The 22,555-nt window shown below is 40.8% G+C and overlaps 1 protein-coding gene across 4 annotated transcripts in view; it reads left to right on the top strand.

Annotated features, from left to right (window-relative positions):
* The first annotated feature begins 7,659 nt into the window (after positions 1-7,659).
* Positions 7,660-22,555, top strand: part of Arpc4 (Actin-related protein 2/3 complex, subunit 4) — a 121,407-nt gene continuing 106,511 nt past the window's right edge. For 3 of the 4 annotated variants that reach the window (XM_067141166.1, XM_067141165.1, XM_067141167.1), the window contains exon 1: positions 7,660-7,793. In XM_067141166.1, coding sequence (XP_066997267.1) covers positions 7,791-7,793 — 3 coding nt within the window. In that variant the 5' untranslated portion in view covers positions 7,660-7,790. Of the gene's footprint in view, positions 7,794-7,925; positions 8,132-22,555 lie in introns of those variants that run through there. The other variant, XM_067141168.1, reaches the window with a different exon arrangement.

Raw genomic sequence — 22,555 nt, 5'->3', positions numbered from 1 at the left:
GATCCCATTCCTCTGAATGGGCAACGCGTATATCTTGGAGGTTCCTTGGTGGAGGCTGACGGGATGCAATTCGCCTCCCCAATGCATTCAGGCATGTTCTATAGCATTCAGATCCGCAGACCTCGCTGGCCATTCAATGCGTTGAATGTCCTCTCCAGCCAGAAATTCATCCACCAGGGCAGCACGGTGCGGTCGTGCATTATCGTCCATTAAGAGGAATTCTAGACCAACAGCACCTCTGAAGACTAGAACATGTGGTCTCAGTACCACATCCCTCTATCTGCGAGCGTTAAGAGTGTTCCTCGGACCACCCATGAAGATTTGCAGGTCCGTACGGCCATTCAACATGATGCTGCTCCACACTATGACGCCACCACCACAATACTGGTCCCGTTCCACGATGCTTCTGTGGTTGTATCGGCTACCCGGTCCTCTCCAGATTAATATGCGACGGGAATCGTTCTGCAAACTTAAGCGGGATTCATGTGTGAAAACCACATGCCTCCATTCATTCATGATCCAGTTTCGATGTTGACGGCTCCACAGAAAACGGGCCCGTCTTTGTGCTGGTGTGAGCGGAACGCACATCCCTAGAAGTTGGGCAAACAGCCCTGCTGTTCTGAGCCTCCGGTGCATAAAGCTGGAATTCAGGAGGACAAACTGGAAAAAATATTCCTTTATAGGTAGGGGAGTTAGGAATTGAAATAACTTACCAAGGGAGATGTTCAATAAAATTCCAATTTCTTTGCGGTCATTTAAGAAAAGTCTAGGAAAACAACAGACAGGGAATCTGCCACCTGGGCGACTGCCCTAAATGCAGATCAGTAGTGATTGATTGATTGATTGATTGATTGATTGATTGTTTGATTGATTGATTGATTGATAACGACACAAATTGCAGGTAAGTGATTAAGCATTGAATATTGTATTCTCACAACTTACAACACACGCCCCAAGAGAACGCACATGAAAAAAATGAAGTTTAAATGAAAATGTGGTATTGTTGAAGAAGAGGGGTGTATTTCTCCTCATACAACCTACCAAGAGCGACGAGAGGGGCGATGCCTGCTGCGATTTCTACCGATGTTGGAACTGCTGTCGGAGAAGATGAAGCGGGTGTTGCTTTTGGCGATGCGGGTAATGTCGCCTGTGAAGGAGGTGCTGCTGCTGATTCAGGGTTGATATCCAATTGATGGTCTAGCACACGAGTGTCAAGCAGCGGTGTTAGTGGATGCTCTAGTGTTGAAGTACGCTGCCACGTCGGTTGTTGCTGCTGCATCGGCTGCGGTGACTGGGGGTGTTGATAGACTGCACCGCAATGGTAGACAATGCATTATCGTCAAAATATTCCTTGCGATGCCTACAAGGAAATGCTATTCCAGATGTTGGCCCGCGCATTCCCCCTAGAGTGCAGAGATGGTCTATGAATAAATCGTAAACTTCCTTGTCCATAATGTTGAAGACCGGTTGGCGCTCTTGGTCGAAACTTGCGACAGCAAACTTAACCCCAGTGTTCGAGGTTTTGATTCTCTAGATCGGTGAGTATAATCAATTTGTTAATGTATTTTATGGCGCTATGTTTTGGTAAAATGTGACTACATTGTTCTTATGGGCCGTACAGCAAACATGAATACGACGGACCTCGACACATTTCTGCGTGATGTGTTATGGTCGAATATGTAATGTGAGGGGATGTTCTACCTTTCAGAATATTATAACTCTTTGAAAATATACAGGACAAATTAAACAAGCTGATGTGTTCTTTTCCAATCGTACAATATTATGGTCAAATTTGTAATGGGCACTGTTCTGCTTTCACATTTATTTTTGGAATAGATTTCATTTCGCAGCTCCAGGCCTTCTTTCACCAGCAATTTACAGCGCCACTATTCAAGGGATGTATTAAATGGGCTTTGGAGTATGGGGTACCTGGAATAACCACCAGATTCTTTGATTAGCGATTAAAATATTGCTCTAAAAGTGGACTCCCTGATGACTGCATATTGGATGCAGGCAGGTTTTCAGTGTTTAGTACATGTTCACACTGCGATAAATCACTATGTGTCTGGTACACTCTGACTTGCATTTTAATTGTTTTGCAGGAGTTGATGATGATGATGCTTGTTGTCTAAAGTGGCCTAGCATCTAGGTCATCGGCCCCAGCAGCAGGAGTGAGACTGTCCAGTAATCATGCAGGTAATTGGTATTCGAATATCTGCCATATGTTGCGTAGTATTTTATTAATCTGATTACGAACACGCCCTCTTTAATTTTATTCAATAATGCCCCTAAAACTTGATTGGGTATTTCATTTCTCGTAAACGGCATGCTCATTTTATATTATTTTTCATGTCCTCCTGATGCAGGTGATAAATGTCATTATGGTTCCGTATTGAAGATACTATACTTTTGCGTTATACATGTATGTGATAAGGAAGAGATTTCATAATCAATTTTCACGTATTTTTCATTAAGTGTAATTTTTACGATCTTCAATTCATGTTGTGTTGTGGGCGGTGTTCTTTCCAGTTTCCTGTAAATGCTGTTGACGTGTCTAGTGTATTCGATCAAAATGGTATCTTTCTCATAATTCGTGGCCTAATACGGTGTAGAATATTGTCTTTGAGAATAATTTGAATATATTGCACTCCAGTGCTATTTCTCGGTATGAAGTTGCGTCATCCTTACTGCCTTTGCCTTTGTATATCGTGACTATATTTGCCTGACTTCTGGTGTTGGGTATCCTTTTCCTTTTCAGGCATTCGTTGAGGAGTAGCGTCAGTGTACTTACAGTGCCTGTCATCGTTGCTTTGAAGTGCTCGTTGTGTAGGTACCGGTATCCGATCTGGACCTGCGGAATTTTTGTCCTGGTATTCCTGCATATATCTTCTCACTTCCTCTGCTGTAACAGGTTGCATTGTGTGTACTGATAATTCCCTTATCTGGAAGACGTTTGGTGATGCGTTTCCCAAGCAGGTCCCGGAAGTTTTCCGTCTATTGATGAGGATTGCTTAAGAATGTTGTAGGTATAGCTTTATTTGGTTTCAAGATTCCGTAAGGTTTTTCTTCTACTTCTTCGTTCGCTTTTTCTCTCCCAGGAAGTTGTATTCTATCTTTTTCGTGCGTATTATTTCCTTATACATCTTTCTCGTTTCAGCGTATTTTTCGAATATAGTACTGGTTATCTCTAGATCAGTGGCGGCTCGTACTGAATAATGTTGGTAGGTCTTCTCTGTGACGCCCAGTGCATTGCAGTAAGTGTAATAGACAAATCTAAATTCGTATTGCATACGGGAAGTGTCAGCTGAGCTCGTGTGAATCCGTCCTCCAAACCCGCGGAAGTGTGATTTTCTCGAACATGTACCGAAAAGAAAGAATACATGTAGACGTTCATCTCAATTTGTAAGACCCCGATATTGAGGGACATCGACAATATAAATAACTGATTTGTACAAAAATCAACAATTAAAAAGTTACAAAAAATAAAGCCACTCTTCTGCTTATCGAAAAGAAATGTTGATCTATCGACACATTCATATTTCCAAAAGTTCCGAGACCTACATACATCTTTGGCAGCCGGCTTTCTTATTGGAGGGTGAAGATCATCTGATGGTACCGGTATTAGCGTCTCTGTTTTCATTTGCATGACTACCTAACTCGGAAGAATTCACTACCATTACGGAGAAACATAGTCATGGTTACTTGTAGGCCTAAGAACTCGCTCATTCGCTTCGTACGGGAGAGAATATTTCCGGTCGTTGGATAGAATTTTGCTGAAGTCCTGGTCATCTACACCAAGGATTGAAAAATATACATACCCCCAATCATAAGATACTAAGGACACTAAATTGATTTTGTGTTACTTAACCACAACCATCCTCTTTCATCACATATTTATCCTGTATTTAAGCTATTTGGGCTTTCTTTCTACTGAACAGAAGCATTTCAATTATACTGTAGTATCTGAGAATGTTGAAATGTAAGAATTTAAAACCAAATCAATATCCACACAGTTTTATAATTCTCTGTTTACAGTGATGAGTACAATGGAGGGAGCTTTTCCCAAACAGCTGAGATTTCAACATGCTCGCTCGCTGCAGCGATTCTCTCACGGACGGTGGCACTTTAGTGTATTATTTACTAACTGTATGGTCACGGGAATAGGTCAGACCGATGCCTACGAGATATTCAATGCCGGGAAGTGGACCGATAGAAATGCGGTCGCAAGTAGTTTTACGAACGTCCGCCAGAGGTCTCGACATCTTGCTATGTTGCTCGCGCGAAATACATTCAATTAATAGTACATGTTGGTTTCTAAAGACGTAAAAATCTATAACTAATGAAGTTAAGACCACCTAAATGTGATTTCGAGAGATTGGATGTAAAGTAAAGCACATTTAAATGGTATTTGGAATTATTTTAGGCGAAGTCAAGTGCGGTAATTAATAAAAGTAATACATTATAAATGACTTACCATGATCACTGCTCGTATCACTCACATTTTTAAGATCTTCCAACTTAAAGGCTTCGTCCTGAAGTTCTTTGCCAAGTCATGAGCATCTGTAATTGTATGAGTTTCGTTGTCGAGGAGTATTGGTTTTAAAATTTTGTAATGAGAGTTACAGTCAGTGATCTCTGATCACACTCGTCACATTTGAATGCCTCAATGAACTTTGGAACAACAAAAACGTGAAGTTTTTAAACTAAATTCGTATTTCCCAGATAACGTAATGAGTGACGCGTAAAATTCAACATATGTTGCAGGAAGTAAACAAATTCTTTTGAGAGGTAGCGAAATGCCCCACGATCTTTCATCCCAATGAGGCACATCAATGGACTATCAGTAGTAGCCGAGGATATCTGTCCCAAGCATGATTCACAGTTGGAATTTTCTTCCGCAACTCGAACATGATAACCACATACCGTATCATGGCCAAGGAAGACAACTCCAGAGTGACAGGTTTTTGCTGAAAAGGCATGGTGTCATTTTTAATATCAATAGCATCTAAGATAATATGAAACTACCGGGCGATTTGGCCGTTCGGTTAGGAGCGCGCAGCTGTGAGCTTGCATCCGGCAGATGGTGGGTTCGAATCCTACTGTCGGCAGCCCTGAAGATGGTTTTCCGTGGTTTTCCATTTTCACGCCAGGCAAATGCTGGGGCTGTACCTTAATTAAGGCCACGGCCTCTTCCTTCCCACTCGTAGCCCTTTCCTATCCCATCGTCGCCATAAGACTTATCTGTGTCGGTACGACGTAAAACCAATAGCAAAAAACTTCCAGATATTTTAGGCCTATTAAAAATAGTACATCTGAAAGATAATAGAATAATCGCGAATTGATTAGTTAGCTTACCTTCGAGCATCTCATCAAGTAGGCCTATTTCCAGAATTGTTGCTGATCAGAATTACGATTGTAGTGTACTCTGGGCTTCATAGCCATTTCATCTATGATAAGGGATCCTAACGTTTCCTCCACGCATGTCAAATTCATGGCTTCGTAATGGAGGTTTTCTTTAATGAGGTGGTGGTGGTGATTATTGTTTTAAGGGGAAATACAACCAGGCAACCGTCCTCTATATAACACTAATCTGAGGGAAAAAAATGAACGGATCCGACACTTCAAAAATGAAGACATCGGCTAGAGGAAGGCAAGGACCACGTGAAAATGAAAGAATCCCTAGGCCTGGGGAACCTAATACCGTGGGGGTCGGAAAAAATAAAAGTTGACCAAGAGGAGTCTGATAGGATAGATGAAAGTGAGGAGCCTAGCACAAGTATCTGGAAGCAATGTCAGGACTCAGCTCAGGGTCCCGTGGTCGGTAACCCATGCTCCAAAGTTCAGAGCCCCTGGGGCCCCTTTTAGTCGCCTCTTACGATAGGCTGGGGATACCGTGGGTGATATTCTACCGCCCCCACCCACAGTGGGATCTTTAATGAGGGGTGTTATTCTAGTTTTTTTCGATTAGAAAAGCCAACATAGGCCTCATTCGTGTCTTTTGATGCGGTAGTCGGAGGCAGTGATCTAATGAATCTGTAACCCGTAATCTGACGTCTCAATATTTAAAATGTAAATTACAGACTCTGGATGACGTCCCAGGCGACCAAATAATTCCCCCCCCCCCCCCCCGACCGGATGTAGCAATTATCCACTTCTCCTTTAAAATTGGATCGCCTGGAAATTATTGAAAACTCCTATTGTTCTCTTGTTTTTTTTTTGTTTTTTTTTTTACGAATTGGACTTACAGTACGATATACCATATTTTATAAAGTATATGAAATTTACTTCGAGTTCATTTGAACACTAACAGTAAGTGAAATCTATAAGTAAACATATTAAAAGCACTTTTCTTCATATGTTAATACACCACAGCACATGAAAACTATAGCACGATGTCGAGACATCTGGCGGCGGTACTACGAACCTGGTTGGGGACGGTTTTTGTGCTCAGAACTAGCGCACACTTCCCAGCCTTGTATATCTCGTAGGCAACGGTCAGACGTACTGACAGGCGTGCAGTTCATACAGAACCTTATGGGCGACCCTTACCCACATATCGGAAGAAAGCTGTTGTTGTGCTCTCCCAATATTCTGTCGTTCAGAGATCTATAGAGGGTTGCCAGATCACACGCAGGTGAAAAAATGAAAACCTACAACCTGTTTTCCAGTCATTGACCGGGTCAGAAATGGAATGAATGAAACAGATATAGGCTATTAGTACGAAGGGGTCGCCACTCCCAAAGTGATTTGGTAATGACTGATAGATGCTATGAAATGAGAATGGAGAGTGTTGCTGGAATGAAAGATGACAGGGAAAACCGGAGTACCCGGAGAAAAACCTGTCCCGCCTCCGCTTTGTCCAGCACAAATCTCACATGGAGTGACCGAGATTTGAACCACGGTATCCAGCGGTGAGAGGCCGACGCGCTTCCGTCTAAGCTACGGAGGCTCCTCACCAGCAGGTATGGGTGTCGATCTTTGGCTCGATATAAACACTCAATATGTAGGATGGGATCGCTAATCGCTATATATTACTGTATATCTTTCATTGTGGTGGTTGTCCAGCTCTGTAGATCGTATTATGGAGCCGCGCCTGCTCTAGATCCAGCTTTATGAAGACACATGAGAGTCTCCTGTCTTACGGTGTAGCATTCGCTGTCGAACCATCTGTTTGCTGTTCTCTGGATGTTTTGTTTGATAGTTTCGGGCAGTAGAATTTTCTGTAATTTTGTCATAGTTTCTTCTAGATTTCTTCGCTTGATTAATACCTCTATTTCTCGGTTGGCCTTCCTCTCCATATCTCGGAGCTTCTTGTTGAGTTTTCTAGAGTATATTGTTGGTGTTTCCAGTGTTTTCATGCGTTTGACCATACATATATGGGAGTGGTGGGACAGTTTATACCCTTTGCTTGTCAGAAGTACCTAATATCAATCTCATAAGATATATATTTGTGATATTACTGAAATGGGATGCTCCCCTTCACTTATTTTTGATTCCTATTCGATTCCAATTCTTACGAATAATACGATGCGGCTTTATTTTTGTAGAGTATAGAACTGTCGCTCTATTTTCTTTCCAGTTTTACCTAGTACAAATATTGAATATTCTTTGACGTGCAGATGCGAATGTTTATGTAATTACTCTGTGCTTTGTATTGCGGGAGGCGGCCCGCTGAGGTTGATTGCTGTGATGTTCGTGCAATAATTAGGTTTGAAGAGTATTTTCCCATTGCAGGTTATGATAAAGACATATAATTAATACGGAAGACCTTAAATTTGACACTTAGTACAATGGTAAGTGTCGCCACAGCTTCTCCAAGAATATTTACTCCGTTTGGTTTAAATCGTGGTACCTTAACTCGTGTACCTGTAGTGTAATAATCAAAACAAACTTAAGTGTGTGTGTTCGCTATTTGTGGAGAAGTTATGAATCAGTACTTACCATTATGTAGTGTTGTTCAATTCTGTTGAGTTTTAATGAGGATATCCTGTTTATCTTCGAGTTGTGTCGAAACTGTGTACTATAGTAGATAGCTGTTATCTATGTGACTGAAGTTGTGGAGAATGTTGAGTGTTTAGAGCTTTAATATTGCAGTTCCCTGAAGAAGAGGAATTAATAAAACTTGTACCATGTATGTTTAGAATACTGTATAACTTACGTTGACTCTAATAGTTTATGAAACCAGTATATTGACATCATCATTATCACTGTCTACATGAATTTGTATTACAGTGTAGCAATCAAAAGGGCGAGTTTATGGAAATGACATTCTCTTATCCCTGGCCATTCCATGCATATCTTTAACAGGATATCTCACACAAATCAGCTGACAGATTGGAAGACATGCTAGTGCGTACTATTTATTGTATACAGAGAGACAAGATGTCATTGCACTTTTGGGAATGGGCCATACACTCAAATTGTCCTTTAGTTGGTGTGTTACTGATAAGATTGCTCTTCAGTGCAACTTAACCAAGTTCAGAAAAAAAAACTGATTGATGCTCTTGATGTTTCTCGATGGGTGCATGCAATTGCATAGGTGTTTACTTCTGTATTCACCTATACTATCACTTCTCTGAGCCATGAAATATTTGAGTAGTTCTTTATGTTGTGTAATCAGTGTGAGCCATCATCCTTTTAATTTGTGCCATGCTGTATTGCAATTCAGTTTCAACTCCTAATACAATCTGAAATTACTTTTTGATGAGTAATTTTATATTTTCTACTATCTTGTTGTAATCTCTATTTTGAAGCATGGGTCCTTGGATAGTAAAGTATTAGTACAATTGTTTTCCCTTCATTCATTACTGCCTTGGGTTCCTTGGAGTATTTTTATGTTATTTTTTCAATTGGATCTTATCTTAACCTCTCAGTGTCCAGTTCTTCAAGGGTTAAAACCTAACCTATAACTCTTTTTTTTTTTTTTTTTGGTTGTTCACAAGCTAACTAATCATTGCTGGTTATAATTTAATTTTTGAACCTATCATTGACTTATTTTTTTAAATTGATCACTTCTAAATACTTGATATATACAGTGTGTTTCCAAACATTGGTGTTGAGGGTGGTTAGCACATCTCAAAACAACAGAAAAATCCCCTACGAACATTTGTCCTATGGTCGATCATTTAGCCTATGAGTTACAGATTTGGTAAACCTTTGGTACCCATCCCACAAAATACAGGTTACAGATCCAACATGGCACGGTTCGGATGACCTCTCAACCCAACAAGCTTATCAACCTTGGCACATGATACACAGTTACTGAATTATTTTTTTCTTGTTGGGTGGACAGCATGCGCTGTGGCCATAGAAAAGACTTTTTCGTAGGGATTGTGGCCTGGACTCTCCTACAAATATATACACAACTACTGAATGATTTTTTTCTTGACAAATATGAAAGATTAATATTTAATACACGTGAATTAACAGATAGTTTGAGCACAACCAGGCGTTCGCTGTAAGAGTTTCAAACTTAGCAGTTTTCTTATTTTCACTGCATGTAGCGGTCCTATAGCCACACATGATGCAAGCGCTATTGGATACATGAACATCACTGTTAGCCATTAGTGACAAATAATATGGTTAGGCCTACATTTTCCGGTTTCACACTGTCTCAGTTTTAATTGTTTTATATACAAAGGGCACTAGGAAAGTTTTGCAGTGTGAGTGAATCCTTTAGATTTTTTAAAAATAATTTCCACCACACTCGATACACTTCTCCATACGTTGAAACCAGTCACTGAACCAACTCTGCCACTTTTCTTTGGTTACATTTTCACACTCTTGATCCCATGCTGCCAAAATCTCCTCGTCGGATCCAAAATGCCGCCCTTTCAGCTTTGTCTTTACTTCTGGGAAGAGTGCAAAGTCACATGGGGCAAGATCAGGACTTTATGGAGGGTGATCAAGCACAGTCAACCCTGATCTGGCAAGAAAATCCATTGTTACATTAACACGATCTGCTGGAGCATTGTCGTGATGCAAGAACCAAGTGTTGAGCTGTGACCTTGGATGGATTTGCTTGAGAGCCTGGATGACCTGAGGCAGACAAGTCTCACTGTACCACTTCGCAGTAACTGTCCTTTCATCACTTGTAACGATGCTGTTGACGTTACGTGAAGTCCCATTTTCAAACTGTTTTAGCATTTCTCGGCACCATTTCACTCAGTGTGCCCTTTGTTCCTCTGAAAGTGAATGGGGCACCCAAAGGGAACAAACCTTTCTAACATGGATGATGGTCGTGTAGAATTGAATGAATAGCTGGTGCAGGGATGTGGAGGGTCTCTTCTACCTGCCGATATGTCAACCGCCTCTCTTTCTGCAACATTTTTCTCACAGCTTCAATGTTTTCCTCAGTCACTGATTCAGACGGTCACCCAGAACGAGGATTGTCTTCAACCCCAAAATTTCCCCTCTGGAACTCTTTGTAACAGCGGAAAATTGTTGTCTGATGTGGGCAGTCCTTCCCCAGTACAGGAGTCATTTCCTCGAGGCACTGGTCAACAGTTAATCCACGCGCAAAATTGTAGCGGATAATTGCACGATATTCACCTTTAGACCACACTGACATCTTAACTTGCTTTCATTCCCACTGCTTGGTAACAGCTGGTGTGAAGGTCGTGCCTTGCTGTCTTCTAGGCCGGTTTTCACCCCTCTTTTCATCCCTCACTATAACAGGGGTGTCCAGCCAACCATTTTTACGTATTGCAAAACTTTTCTAATGTCCTTTGTAAGTAGTAATACTACTTAGGATGGGTTGGTGAGTCCCTGGCAAGCAAAAAAAAAAGGGAGTCTCTTACCTGTCTGCTACTTCAGGTATTGTAAAACATCATTTTTCTGTGATTCCAAATATGCAGAAAGGGTACCAAAGTGCCACCATAGACTTTTCAACTTTGCTCGGGAATTATTGGTAATAACCTTACCGGGCACATCCCATGTCAAATAGCTGTCATCATGTTGTTGTACCAGGAGGGTTATTGCTTTCTGATACAGGAAACCTATGGCCTAGAAATGTAATAGTACGAAGGTATAAATTCCCAAGGTTAGAACCAGGATTCTTACCAACAACGAGACTAAATAATAACTCACAATGACATCGTAGCCTCACAACACCACATGAAAAGACAGCATCAATTAACTGGAACATGCTTGTTTGGAACGTGGAAGGTCTGAAAAACATAATCAAATATATCCCTGTTAAAATAACTCAATATGACGTAATGAAAGTGGAGAGGAACCATATTTGCCCCTACCCGGCTACAGCTGGATATAGGGAAATGATGATGATACTGACCAAAACTTTAACTACTGAACCAGTTGAAATGCAAGGAAAGTATTCAACACACTTACCAGCAAAACAGGGACAAGAAGGTAGACCTTATGGTGGAATATCATGCTATGTTAGTCCAAAGATGGGACGCATAATATCAAGAATAATCGAAGATGACTATGTCAAAATAAAAACTGACAGTATCACACTAGTGGGTATGTACTATACGCGAACCTTTTCTTGAGCCCTGAGCTCCCTAGTGCTGAATCGGTAGACCTCGGTTATCTTCGACATCCACATTGGCAACCCTTGAAACACAAACTATGAATCGCTTATTCATCGCTGTGCGACATCTGGCGTACACTTTACGAACTAGTACTGTTGTTGTTTACACAGCAAAGCCAAACTATATAATTCATGCTAGTAACAAGATTCGCATCGAGAAATGTTATATAATGTTAAATAATGTATGTGTGACACAGTTGTTGACGTAAGATAATAAATGTTTAGAAAATTCATATCGATCGATCATATTATCGATTCAATTCAGATTTAATTTCCATCCAGTTGGCAGTATAACCGGTACTGCCAATGCTCCCTCCTTACTCCTCACCCCGTAAAAATCGGGCTCAAGAAAAGGTTCGCGTATAGTACTTCAAACCTCTCAGTGATATAGATACAATTATACAGGGAGAATAATTTAAGAGTTCAGACTTCTGCTCCTGAGCGAGCGGCATATGGCTTGTGTCAACACTGGCGAGATAAGAAGTGTTCACTGCCAGCGCGCAGCTGTTTAGCACTCTGACCCTCAGTTCGCTAGAAACTATTGGACTTTTAAGGTGAGGTTATTATCACAATGGTTAAATACACTATAGAGCAAAGAATATTTTTGTTGAGTGTTATTTGCACAAGAAGAAGAAACCAGTTAAAAGGTTCCTTCGAAAATTCGGTAGACAATTTCCCGGCGTGACAGTACCATGCATCAGCTCGTTTAGTGGCGTAGCACTGGTTTCGTAATCAATAAGAAAAAATAGCGAAGGAGAACAGCTCTCACAGGGAGAGGTTAGAAGATATACAGGCAAGACTCCAGGTCAGTCCACATAAGTCGCTTCGGAGAGTAGCTCAGGAAAGTGGTATTTCACCTTCTTCAGCACGTAATGCAGCAAAATTAATTTACGATCTTATCGGACTTATTCAGTCTATAACATACTGCCTATAGATTTCAATGCAAGAATACGATTTTGCAATTGGCTAATGAATAGCTCGATAGCTGCAGTCGCTTAAGTGCGGCCAGTATCCAGTAATCGGGAGATAGTGGGTTCGAGCCCCACTGTCGGCAGCCCTGAAGATGGTTTTCCGTGGTTTCCCATTTTCACACCAGGCAAATGCTGGGGCTGTACCTTAATTAAGGCCACGGCCGCTCCCTTCCAATTCCTAGGCCTTTCCTATTCTATCGTCGCCATAAGACGTATCTGTGTCAATGCGACGTAAATCAAATAGCGAAAAAAAAAATGAATAGTCTCCACAACGGTATTGTGGATCCGAACTTTCTTTTTTATGAGTGACAAAGCCTGGTTTCATTTGAGTGGATATATCAATTCACAGAACAATAGAATCTGGGATACAGACAACCCGCACATTTTATAGCCGAGACCTCTGCACGATGTGAAGGTGGGTGTGTGGTGCGCTATCAGTGCCCGACGAATTATCGGTCTGATATTTTTTCAGGACACGATTACTTTTGACTGTTATATTCACAACATTTTGGAACCATTTTTTGCTGAACTTACTGAAGAAGAGAAATGGTACGGCTATTTCCAGCAGGATAGTGCAACGGCCCATATGGCGCATAGCTCTATGCGACGGTTACAGGAAGTGTTTGATGATGATCAAATCATCAGTAAAGGCTTATGGCCGCCTCATTCGCCTGATTTAAGCAAATGTGATTTTTATCTATGGGGAAATCTTAAAGGAAAAGTGTATAGGAATAATCCTCGAACTGCAGAAGAATTAAAAATTGAATTTAGGAACATTGTGCATTCTATCGGTGTCCATGAACTGCAAAGTGTGTTTCGAAATCTCATTACAGCTGAAGGAGATCACTTTCAGCATTGTCTGTAAATACTGGTGGGTTCAGTTTAATTTCCTAGTTGATTTATTTATTTGTTTATTCATTTACTTATTTGTTGAGAACATCTATGTAGCCGGTGAGTTCTGTTTAGTTTCTATAGGCGTAATCATGCCGCTTCTTTGAGCCGACCATGCCTGTTTGTCATTGCGGGCACTGCGCTCGGTGTCTCCGCTTTTCAGCCGCCTAATCCTCGGCACTCTGCTCTGAACTTTTAAATTAATCACCCTGTAGAAACAATAATGAGTGCAATCTATACATCACAACCATCAGACACCATTATTTTAGCGGGAGATTTCAATTGCCGCAGAGATAAAGACATGCAAAGAAGCAGGGTACTATTAAATTCCATGGAGGAAGAAGGCTTCACACTTGCAATTAGAACAGATCAGAGGACATACTTCACACCAAATGGTAGTAGTACAGTAGACCTTATTTTCTATAGGGGTTGCAATATACATATCTTACAACATACTGTAGACTTAGAAAACATGTTCCAGTACTTTCCTTCTTCAGTAATGACCCCTTGACAATCAGTTTATGAACCTGGAAAGAGACCCTAAAGTATCAAGAAAAATCATTCTCCAAGCATTAACAGAAAGGTGGGAAGAAATTAAAGAAATACAACAAATGACACACTTGAACATGACAACTGCTGCTCTTGAACTTCAGAAATTAATCCAGTCAACAATGATACCTGTAAAAGAAAGTCTCCAAACGTTGGTTTGATACCCAATGTTATCAAGAACGACATCTGGCCCTACAAGCCTTGCACCAAGCTAAACATACTGGAGCACAACAAAATCTATTGCACTACAGTATACTGAGGAAGAGATACAAATCCCTGCTAAAATAAAAGAGAAAACAATACATAGAAACCGAAGCACGGAAATTAGCGGATGCAGCTGCCTCTGATCCATACATAGCCCTGGAGCACAGGAAAATGCCAGTACTTCCTAGAACACAGATGAAAAATTGGCAAAATCATTTTAATAACATTCTGAACCCGGATGCCAGGATAAATGCATTCCCCATATTAACAGCTCCCCAAACAACAACAACATATAGTCGTGTCACTGATGATGAAATTTAAAGCACCATCACACACTTAAAGAAATACAAAGCAGTTGGACCGGGCGGAATATACAACAAACATATTATTGCATCATACTCACTACTGATAAACTTCTGGTAAGAGCTTTTTAACGAATGCCTACAGAAAGGTGATAATGGAGGGTATCAATCATGAAAATTCATTGTAAGGGAAAAGGCTCAACTCATCATCATCATTATTTCTTCACTCCAGCAAGCCGTGTGCGATTGTGTATGAGCCTCCTCCAGTTTGTTCTATCCATCCACAGATGCTGCTCATATATGCGACACCAGTTCACATCTCTAATTTCAAGGTCCTTCATTATCTGTTTTCCCCAAACATCACGAGGTCTTCCTCTTGGTCTCTTCCCAGGAATATTGTGGTCAGAGTATGTTCGAGAAGTCCTGTGAGGGTTCATTCTTTTCATGTGACCATACCATTGCAATCTCTTCACTTCTAGAGTCTCCAGCAAGCTTCTTTCCAATCCAAGCTGTTGTCGGATATCCACATTCCTTATTTTATCCATTTTTGTTTTTTGTAGACAAGAACGGAGGAACTTCATTTCTGTTGCCTGAAGACGACTCTTTGTTGGTCCAGTAAGTGTTGCTGCTTCCAGGCCATACGTCAATATAGGTACTAGATATATTTTGTACAAGCTGATCTTGGAAACTAACGGAAATGTTTCATCCCGAAGTATTTGACGTACAGCGTGATAGAATTTGGAAGCTTTCTGTATTCTGCTACTAATCTCTTGATGTATGGTATTGTCTGATGACAGAACACTACCTAAATACTGGAAGTTGTCTACAATATCCATCTTCTCATCTCCAATTCTTAAATGAACAGTTGGAGAGTTTGTACTCATCACCAAGTGAACTGTCTTTGTTTTGCTGATTTTGAGACCTAAGATTGTAAAAGCTTCATGCCAGAGATCTATTCTAGTTTGTACTTCCGCTTCTGTCTCACCCCATACCATTACATCATCAGCAAAAACCAGGGCATTAGTAGTTGGACCCTTTCTCTTATGATATAGATGTTGATTTCCATAGGGAATCTGAAATATTTGTCCCGAATGAGTAAATTTATAATACCAATATAAATGGTCCTTTATTTGGACATTATAAATTTTCCAGCTAACTCATTCCTGGTTGCCTGCGTTTCACCCTCGTGAGCTAGGTTGGGCTCATCGGTTGGTACCTAGCACACCTACCAAGACGCTGGCTAGTGCATACCGTGGAGGCCACTACGTAGGCTGCTTGGAGCCACCGGCAGTGCCAATGCACTATGAGAGTCTTTGTCTCTTTACCAAAAATTGATGCCTACTTGGCTATCAGATGATATAGACGTTGATTCCCATAAGGAATCTGAAATATTTGTCCCGAATGAATAAATTTATAACACCAATATAAATGGTCCTTTAGTGGACATACCAATATAAAGGGTCCTTTAATGGACATTATAAATTTACTTATACGGAACAAATATTTCAGATTCCCTATGGGAATCAACATCTACATTATCTGATTGCCAAGTAGGCATCAATTTTTGGTAAAGAGACAAAGACTCATAGTGCATTGGCACTGCTGGTGGCTCCAAGTAGCCTACGTAGTGGCCTCCACGGTATGCACTAGCCAGCGTCTTGGTAGGTGTGCTAGGTACCAACTGATGAGCCCAACCTAGCACACTAGGGTGAAACGGTTGCTACCAGGAATGAGTTAGCTGGAAAATTTATAATGTCCAATAAAAGACCATTTATATTGGTATTATTCCTTTCTCTTAACCGCTTTTAAAACTTCGTCCATTATGATTATGAAGAGAAGTGGTGAATGACAACCTCCTTGCTGGACTCCATTCTTCATTTCAAACCAACCTGACCTTCCATCCTGGACCTGGACACAAAACTTGGTTTCATCATATAATCGTTGTACTCGTGCTATGATGTAATTGGGCACTTATGTCTCAAACATTCCCATATATGTCTGTGTGGCAGAGTCCTGCAGCCAGGCCCACCGCGCAGTTCTTCAAACCCACGGGCTCCGGCAGCCCAGCCCATGCAGTGCCGTTCTCTTCTGACGCGGCAGCGTAGTGGCCCACAGCACTGGTGTCATACAGCCCACCGCAGTCCACCGCACTGGGTGGGCTCAGTACAATAACCTTGAGTACTTCTCCCCAATAACATGTGCGCTTTGCACAACGAAATGTTCACATCACACTACTATTCGGATCATTCACTCTACGAATTCCCGTACGCTAATAACATATTTTACCGAGCTCGATAGCTGCAGTCGCTTAAGTGCGGCCAGTGTCCAGTATTCGGGAGATAGTAGGTTCGAATCCCACAGTCGGCAGCCCTGAAGATGGTTTTCCGTGGTTTCCCATTTTCACACCAGGCAAATGCTGGGGCTGTACCTTAATTAAGGCCACGGCCGCTTCCTTCCCAGTCCTAGCCCTTCCCTGTCCCATCGTCGCCAAAAGACATATCTGTGCCGGTGCGACGTAAAGCCAATAGCAAAAAATAACATATTTTAAAGTAGGCTAATCGTATTTTGAAATTAAACTGTAGAGATTTCTCCTGCACTGTAATAATAATAAAATTAATAATAATTGAAAACAAACAGAAACTTTATTATAAACTAATATTCATTTGCAATTGACATAAAGTTAACTGAAAATGAATCTAAATAACACGAAGCATATTCATAGGACTTCATTCGCGTTTACCTCAAAATAAAATACAAACAGAAATTACGTGCAATATGCCAACCACAAAAACAAACCTGAACATAGTTTTTACTTAGTGTGCGTAGTTTATTGGTCATTGTTAATGTGGTGGAATGGAGTTATTGTGAATGAAAAGAAGAGCATCAGCATTTTCTGGTTGTACAAGAGACCGTGCGCTGAGAATGGTGTTGTAAACAGGATAAGGTTTACCAGAACACAACTTATTTATTTGCTTCACATAGAAATTTACAGCAATAAACATAAAAATTGTCTTGAAGCAAAGTAGATAATTAAGCTTGAGAGAGTTTCTGTTTCTATACACTATGTACACTTTGAATGTGTTTACACTAGCTTCTATCTTGAAAAGATAGTTCGTAGGAATGTTCAGTTCGTGATAGTTGAAAACTATCAGTTTCACTAGCATTGATTAGCTAATAGAGTTCCTTCTAACTTGAAGTGTCTGAGTTCATGAGCTTGCACAGAATGACAGCTAAGTTCACAATTAGAGAATCTAATGTGTGTGTCGGAGCCTGAGTGAGATTGGGGATGTGTAGAGTACAGCATCGGGGCTCGACTGGAATGAAGGAACGGGAAATTGGAGCAGTGACCTGAGGTGAAACCTCATACTACCAGAATTCAGTCCACCTGGTCGAGACACATTTTTAAGAGGAGTAACCTCCGTGTTCGACGTACAGTGTATTCTGGAGCAGGACACTGGGGAGAATCCTGGAGAGTGATAGATAGGGAGCTCCTTTTATACTGCACTCGATGTCACAGGCACGTGCACTGAAGGCTGCGCGTCGAGTCTTGAAATATCCACGCGTGCGTGCGGCTGGCTGGCGCTGAGCGGAGAGAGCGGAGGACATACAACAAATGGAGCCTGCTGAACTGAAATTTCTCTCTGAAGCTGAACTTGATGCTTGCATACATGTTACTTTCTTAGCGATCTGGTGAAATTTTGGATAGTTTTGTCCATTTGTTCTCCAACAGGACGCTATATCTATCTTCTTCCATTCCACAATTTTGCTTTAAATTTTTCCAGCTCATCTGTTGGAATAGCAGCATCATGAATGTCAATCCACAAAGAAAACTTCATTACTTTGGCAGATTGTGGCATAGTCGCGGAGTCTGACGTCACGGAAACATTAGAATGCTCGTCATTCAAGCACATCTTGTTTATTATAAGTTTATTATCTAATCATAAAAGGACAAAATCAATCCGACTCCTTTAATCTATACTAATATAATAAAAAGAGAGTGTGAATTTTGTTAGTTTGTGTATATCTGAAGGGTAATCTCAGAAACTACCGGACCGATTCTAAAAATCCTTTTACTAATGTAAATATACATTATCCCTGAGGGACATGGGCTGTATTTTATTTTCAAAACAATTCGAGGTGGGGGCGACAGCGGAGATATAAAAATAATAGGCTAATAAAGGGCGAAATATCGAATTTGTCGTGCAAGGACGAGACTAAGCTCATTATAAGCCCCTTGACCCAAAGAACAAATCTTGGTAAGCCCTATGGGCCCGAAAACCATGTTTTGAGGCCCTAAAACCAACCGCTATGGAGATATTGGCACCACACTAGCCCTGCTCTCAGAATCAGATAAGGAAATGTGAACTGCCATAACCATGGCAACGCCAACTCCAGGATTTTACAACAGCGAGATTATGCGTGTACGTTTGGGCATAGCTGCCAACCAAAATTTGTACACATAATCCCTGAGCATATCTACAATATATCTCAAAAACTTAGTTACAGACTGAAGTGGTATTTATAATCTCTTTTAAAAATAAAGAGACATGTATTATTTTGTTTTCGGAAAGACACTTAAGGAGGGGGGGTTAAAAAGGATTGAAATGTGGGTTGGCGTGAATTTTTAAGATGCGCATATCTACAGTATATCTTAAACACTTAACATGTTACAGATGTGAAAATTGGCATTTTTAATATTTTAAAAATAAAAACAGATACTATTTTGTTGTTTTTAAAAACCACTTAACGTGGGGGGGGGGGCGAGGGGGTAAAGGGACTGAAAAGGGGGTTGGATTAATTTTATTAAGGTATAGATATCTTAAAAACCGAAGTTGTTACAGACATAAGAATTGATGTTTAGAGTCTCCTTTAAAAAGAAAGAAATACGTATTCTTTTGGTTTTGGAAAATCCACTTAGGGGGGATGAAAGGACTGAAATGTTAGTGTATTATTTGTATGAGGGTACTTATATCTAAAAAACCTAAAGATGTTGCTGACATGAAAATGGGTATTTGAAATCACCTTTAAAAATAAAAAACACTCATTTTTGGGGGGGGGGGTAAAATTAACTTCGGAGGGGGGGGGGTTGTTGAAATAGGTGTTGAATTCTTTTCATGAGAATACAAATATCTCAAGAACTGAAGATGTTACAGTTGTGATAAGTGGTATTTGGCAGCTCCTTTATCAATAAACCCGTATTTTTTGTTTTTGGAAAACCACTTAAGGGAGTGAAAAGAATTGAAAAAACAGGTGAATTTTTAAAATGAGTATTGGTATATCTACAGTGTATGCCAAAAACTTTTACATGTTGCAGACATGGAACTAGGTACTTGGAATGTCCTTTAAAAATAAAGAAACATGTCTCTTGTTTGTTTTTGGAAAATCCACGTAGGTGGCGGTGGAGGAAGGGCTGATAAAGGGGTTGAATTCTTTTTATGCGGATACTTATATCTCAAAACCTGAAGATGTTACAGATGTGGAAATATGCATTTGTAATCTCCTTTAAAAATAAAGAAACTTTTTTTACTTGAGAGAAGACGTTCTCACGTGTACAGTTCTATGTCGCATGGTCATCTGAGCCCCAAAAGGCAATATCACAAACTTGGTTTACAAGGAGTTTCTGGGGTAAATGAAACTCAATTTTTCAGTGAGGTTTTATACTTCAGGGATTTTCAGATAATGTCTTAGTACAGTACCGAGGTACGATTACTTTTATCGAATTACGAAAAGCTGCGGGTAACTGCTAGTGTGTACATAAAGTTCACCGCAGATCGTACAGCACACAAAATTAACGTCTTTCCCATCACCGTCAACTGCAGGCTTGAATACCAACCAAATACGACTTTTAAGTTTAGGATCCGGTTCAGAACTCTTGTATTGTGCTGTTTTTAGTTCGATGGTTGCTTCTTTTTTTACATCATGATTTTTTGCCACGATTTCTTTTCTTTTCTTTTGGAACTGAAGTCCATATTCGTTTCCGATAACAGGATAGACGGTGAAGTCAAACTGAAAACCACAGCAAATTTGATCAGCTCCACTCGACCGTAATGCAACGCACTCCGCTGACACGCAGTGCACTGTATACATTGAAGCAGTCAGCCCATAGAACTACCACAGCGCTGTCCTTGGCTGACCGTGTACGAATGACAGAGCGCTGGCCCGGACCGGCCCGTGCAATGACGTCACGGGCTTCGTATCTTCGAGCCTTTCAAAGCCTATTGCAGTCTACTGCCGAAGCAGCTCATGGGCTGTGCCTCTCTGCAGGATTCTGCTGCGTGGTACATGGTCATATGCTTTCTCAATGTCCAGAAAAACAGTAATAAGTGTTTTACCTTTCTCCCGATACTTCTCATAGAGCATTTTGGTGGCAAAAATGAGGTCTAAAACCATGTTGTTCCTCCTCAAGTGTACGTTCAACATATTTTCTAATCGTGCTCTCAAGGATGGATTAGTAGATTTTGAGGCCATGTGACAGCAGATTTATACCTGTGTAGTTGGTACATTTATTTTTATCACCTTTTTTCAACAATGGGATGATGACTCCTGGCTTCCAGTCATTGGGTATTACATTCTCTTTCCAGATTCTATTTAATACCCTGTACATCCACTGTTGTCGTACCTCTCCTAGTGCTTTGATCATCTCAACACTTAATTCATCTGATCCAGTTGATGTGTTGTTTTTTAGCTTAGATATTACTGTCTCTACTTCCAACCATGTCAGACTAGTGGTATTTGTGCTGCCAAAATCATAAGGTTCATCGTCTAATGGAGTGACATTTTCATAACAGTTCAGCAAAGTTTCAAAGTGCCTTTGGAACTCCTGCAATATTTTGGTCTTATCCCTAGTCACCTCGCCATTAGAAAGTTCTACAGATTGGATAGATTCATTTTGAGTTCTCCTATTCTTAACAATACTGTATAACAGTTTTTTACTTCCATCCTGCATAATTTTGGTAGCCAGATCTTCCTTGCATTTCTGCTTTTCAGATACAACCAACTGTTTGACCTGTATTTTTTTCTTCTGTAAAGTGACAGCTTGTCCTCTATATCATGTTGATCTCCCCGCATTCTTGCTTGATATAAGGATCTCCTTCCACGGTTTCTGTCATTGATAGCCTTTTTAATATCATCATTCCAGCAGGCAGTTTCTTTAGGTTTTCTTTTTTGACCCTGTCATCCACATACTTTTTCTGCTGTACCAACCACAGCCTTCTTTAGAGTATCCCATTCTTCATCTACCAATTTCAGTTCTTCTCTCGGCAACAACCTGCGGACACCTTCCCTGAATTCTTCCTTTACACTTGGCTTGGTTAGTCGCCAAGTTCTTATTTTTGGGACTCTTTTGTTAAAGAATGGTTCATGTTTGTGGGTTACTGTAGTCACGTCCTAGTTCGTGAACCAAGGGCAACGGCTGAGTGGCCTAGTAAGTGGTCCTGAGAGTCGGGATACCAGTTGCTATGGAATGGGAGTGGGCATCTCGGACATATTCTGAGTCATGGCCCTCCTTGTGTTCAGGCGGCTAGGACTATACAATCCACTGGTGGTCCATAACCCGTTAGAGGAGAGATCCTCAATTGGACTATGTGTAAGTAGGGTAGCATCCTGCTTCATGAATATACTAAGCTCAGAACATTTTAAGCAAGCCTCGGACCTATGGGAGTAACGGAGTCCCACTCCCATTTGACAGGCGAGGGACTCCTTGGAAACAACTTGGCGAACAAGATGGAATTCGATGGGGAGCTATCAATATTAATGGGGCTTATGGAAGAAAGAAAGTAGAACTGGCTGAGTCAGCCAAGAGGATGCATAAGGATGTGCTAGCAGTAAGTGATATTCGGGTAAGGGGAGATAACGAGGAAGAGATAGGAGATTATAAAGTGTACTTAACGGGTGTTAGAAAGGGAAGGGCAGAGTCTGGGGTAGGGCTCTTTATCAGGAATACCATTGTTCGGAACATAGTTTCTGTTAGGCACGTAAATGAGCGAATGATGTGGGTAGATTTGTCATTTGGAGGAATTAGGACTAGAATTGTGTCCGTGTATTCACCATGTGAGGGTGCGGATGAGGATGAAGTTGACAAGTTT

Source organism: Anabrus simplex, chromosome 2 (assembly GCF_040414725.1).
Source record: "Anabrus simplex isolate iqAnaSimp1 chromosome 2, ASM4041472v1, whole genome shotgun sequence".
Classification (NCBI taxonomy): Eukaryota; Metazoa; Arthropoda; class Insecta; order Orthoptera; family Tettigoniidae; genus Anabrus; species Anabrus simplex.
This window is presented reverse-complemented; position numbering and strand designations above follow the sequence as displayed.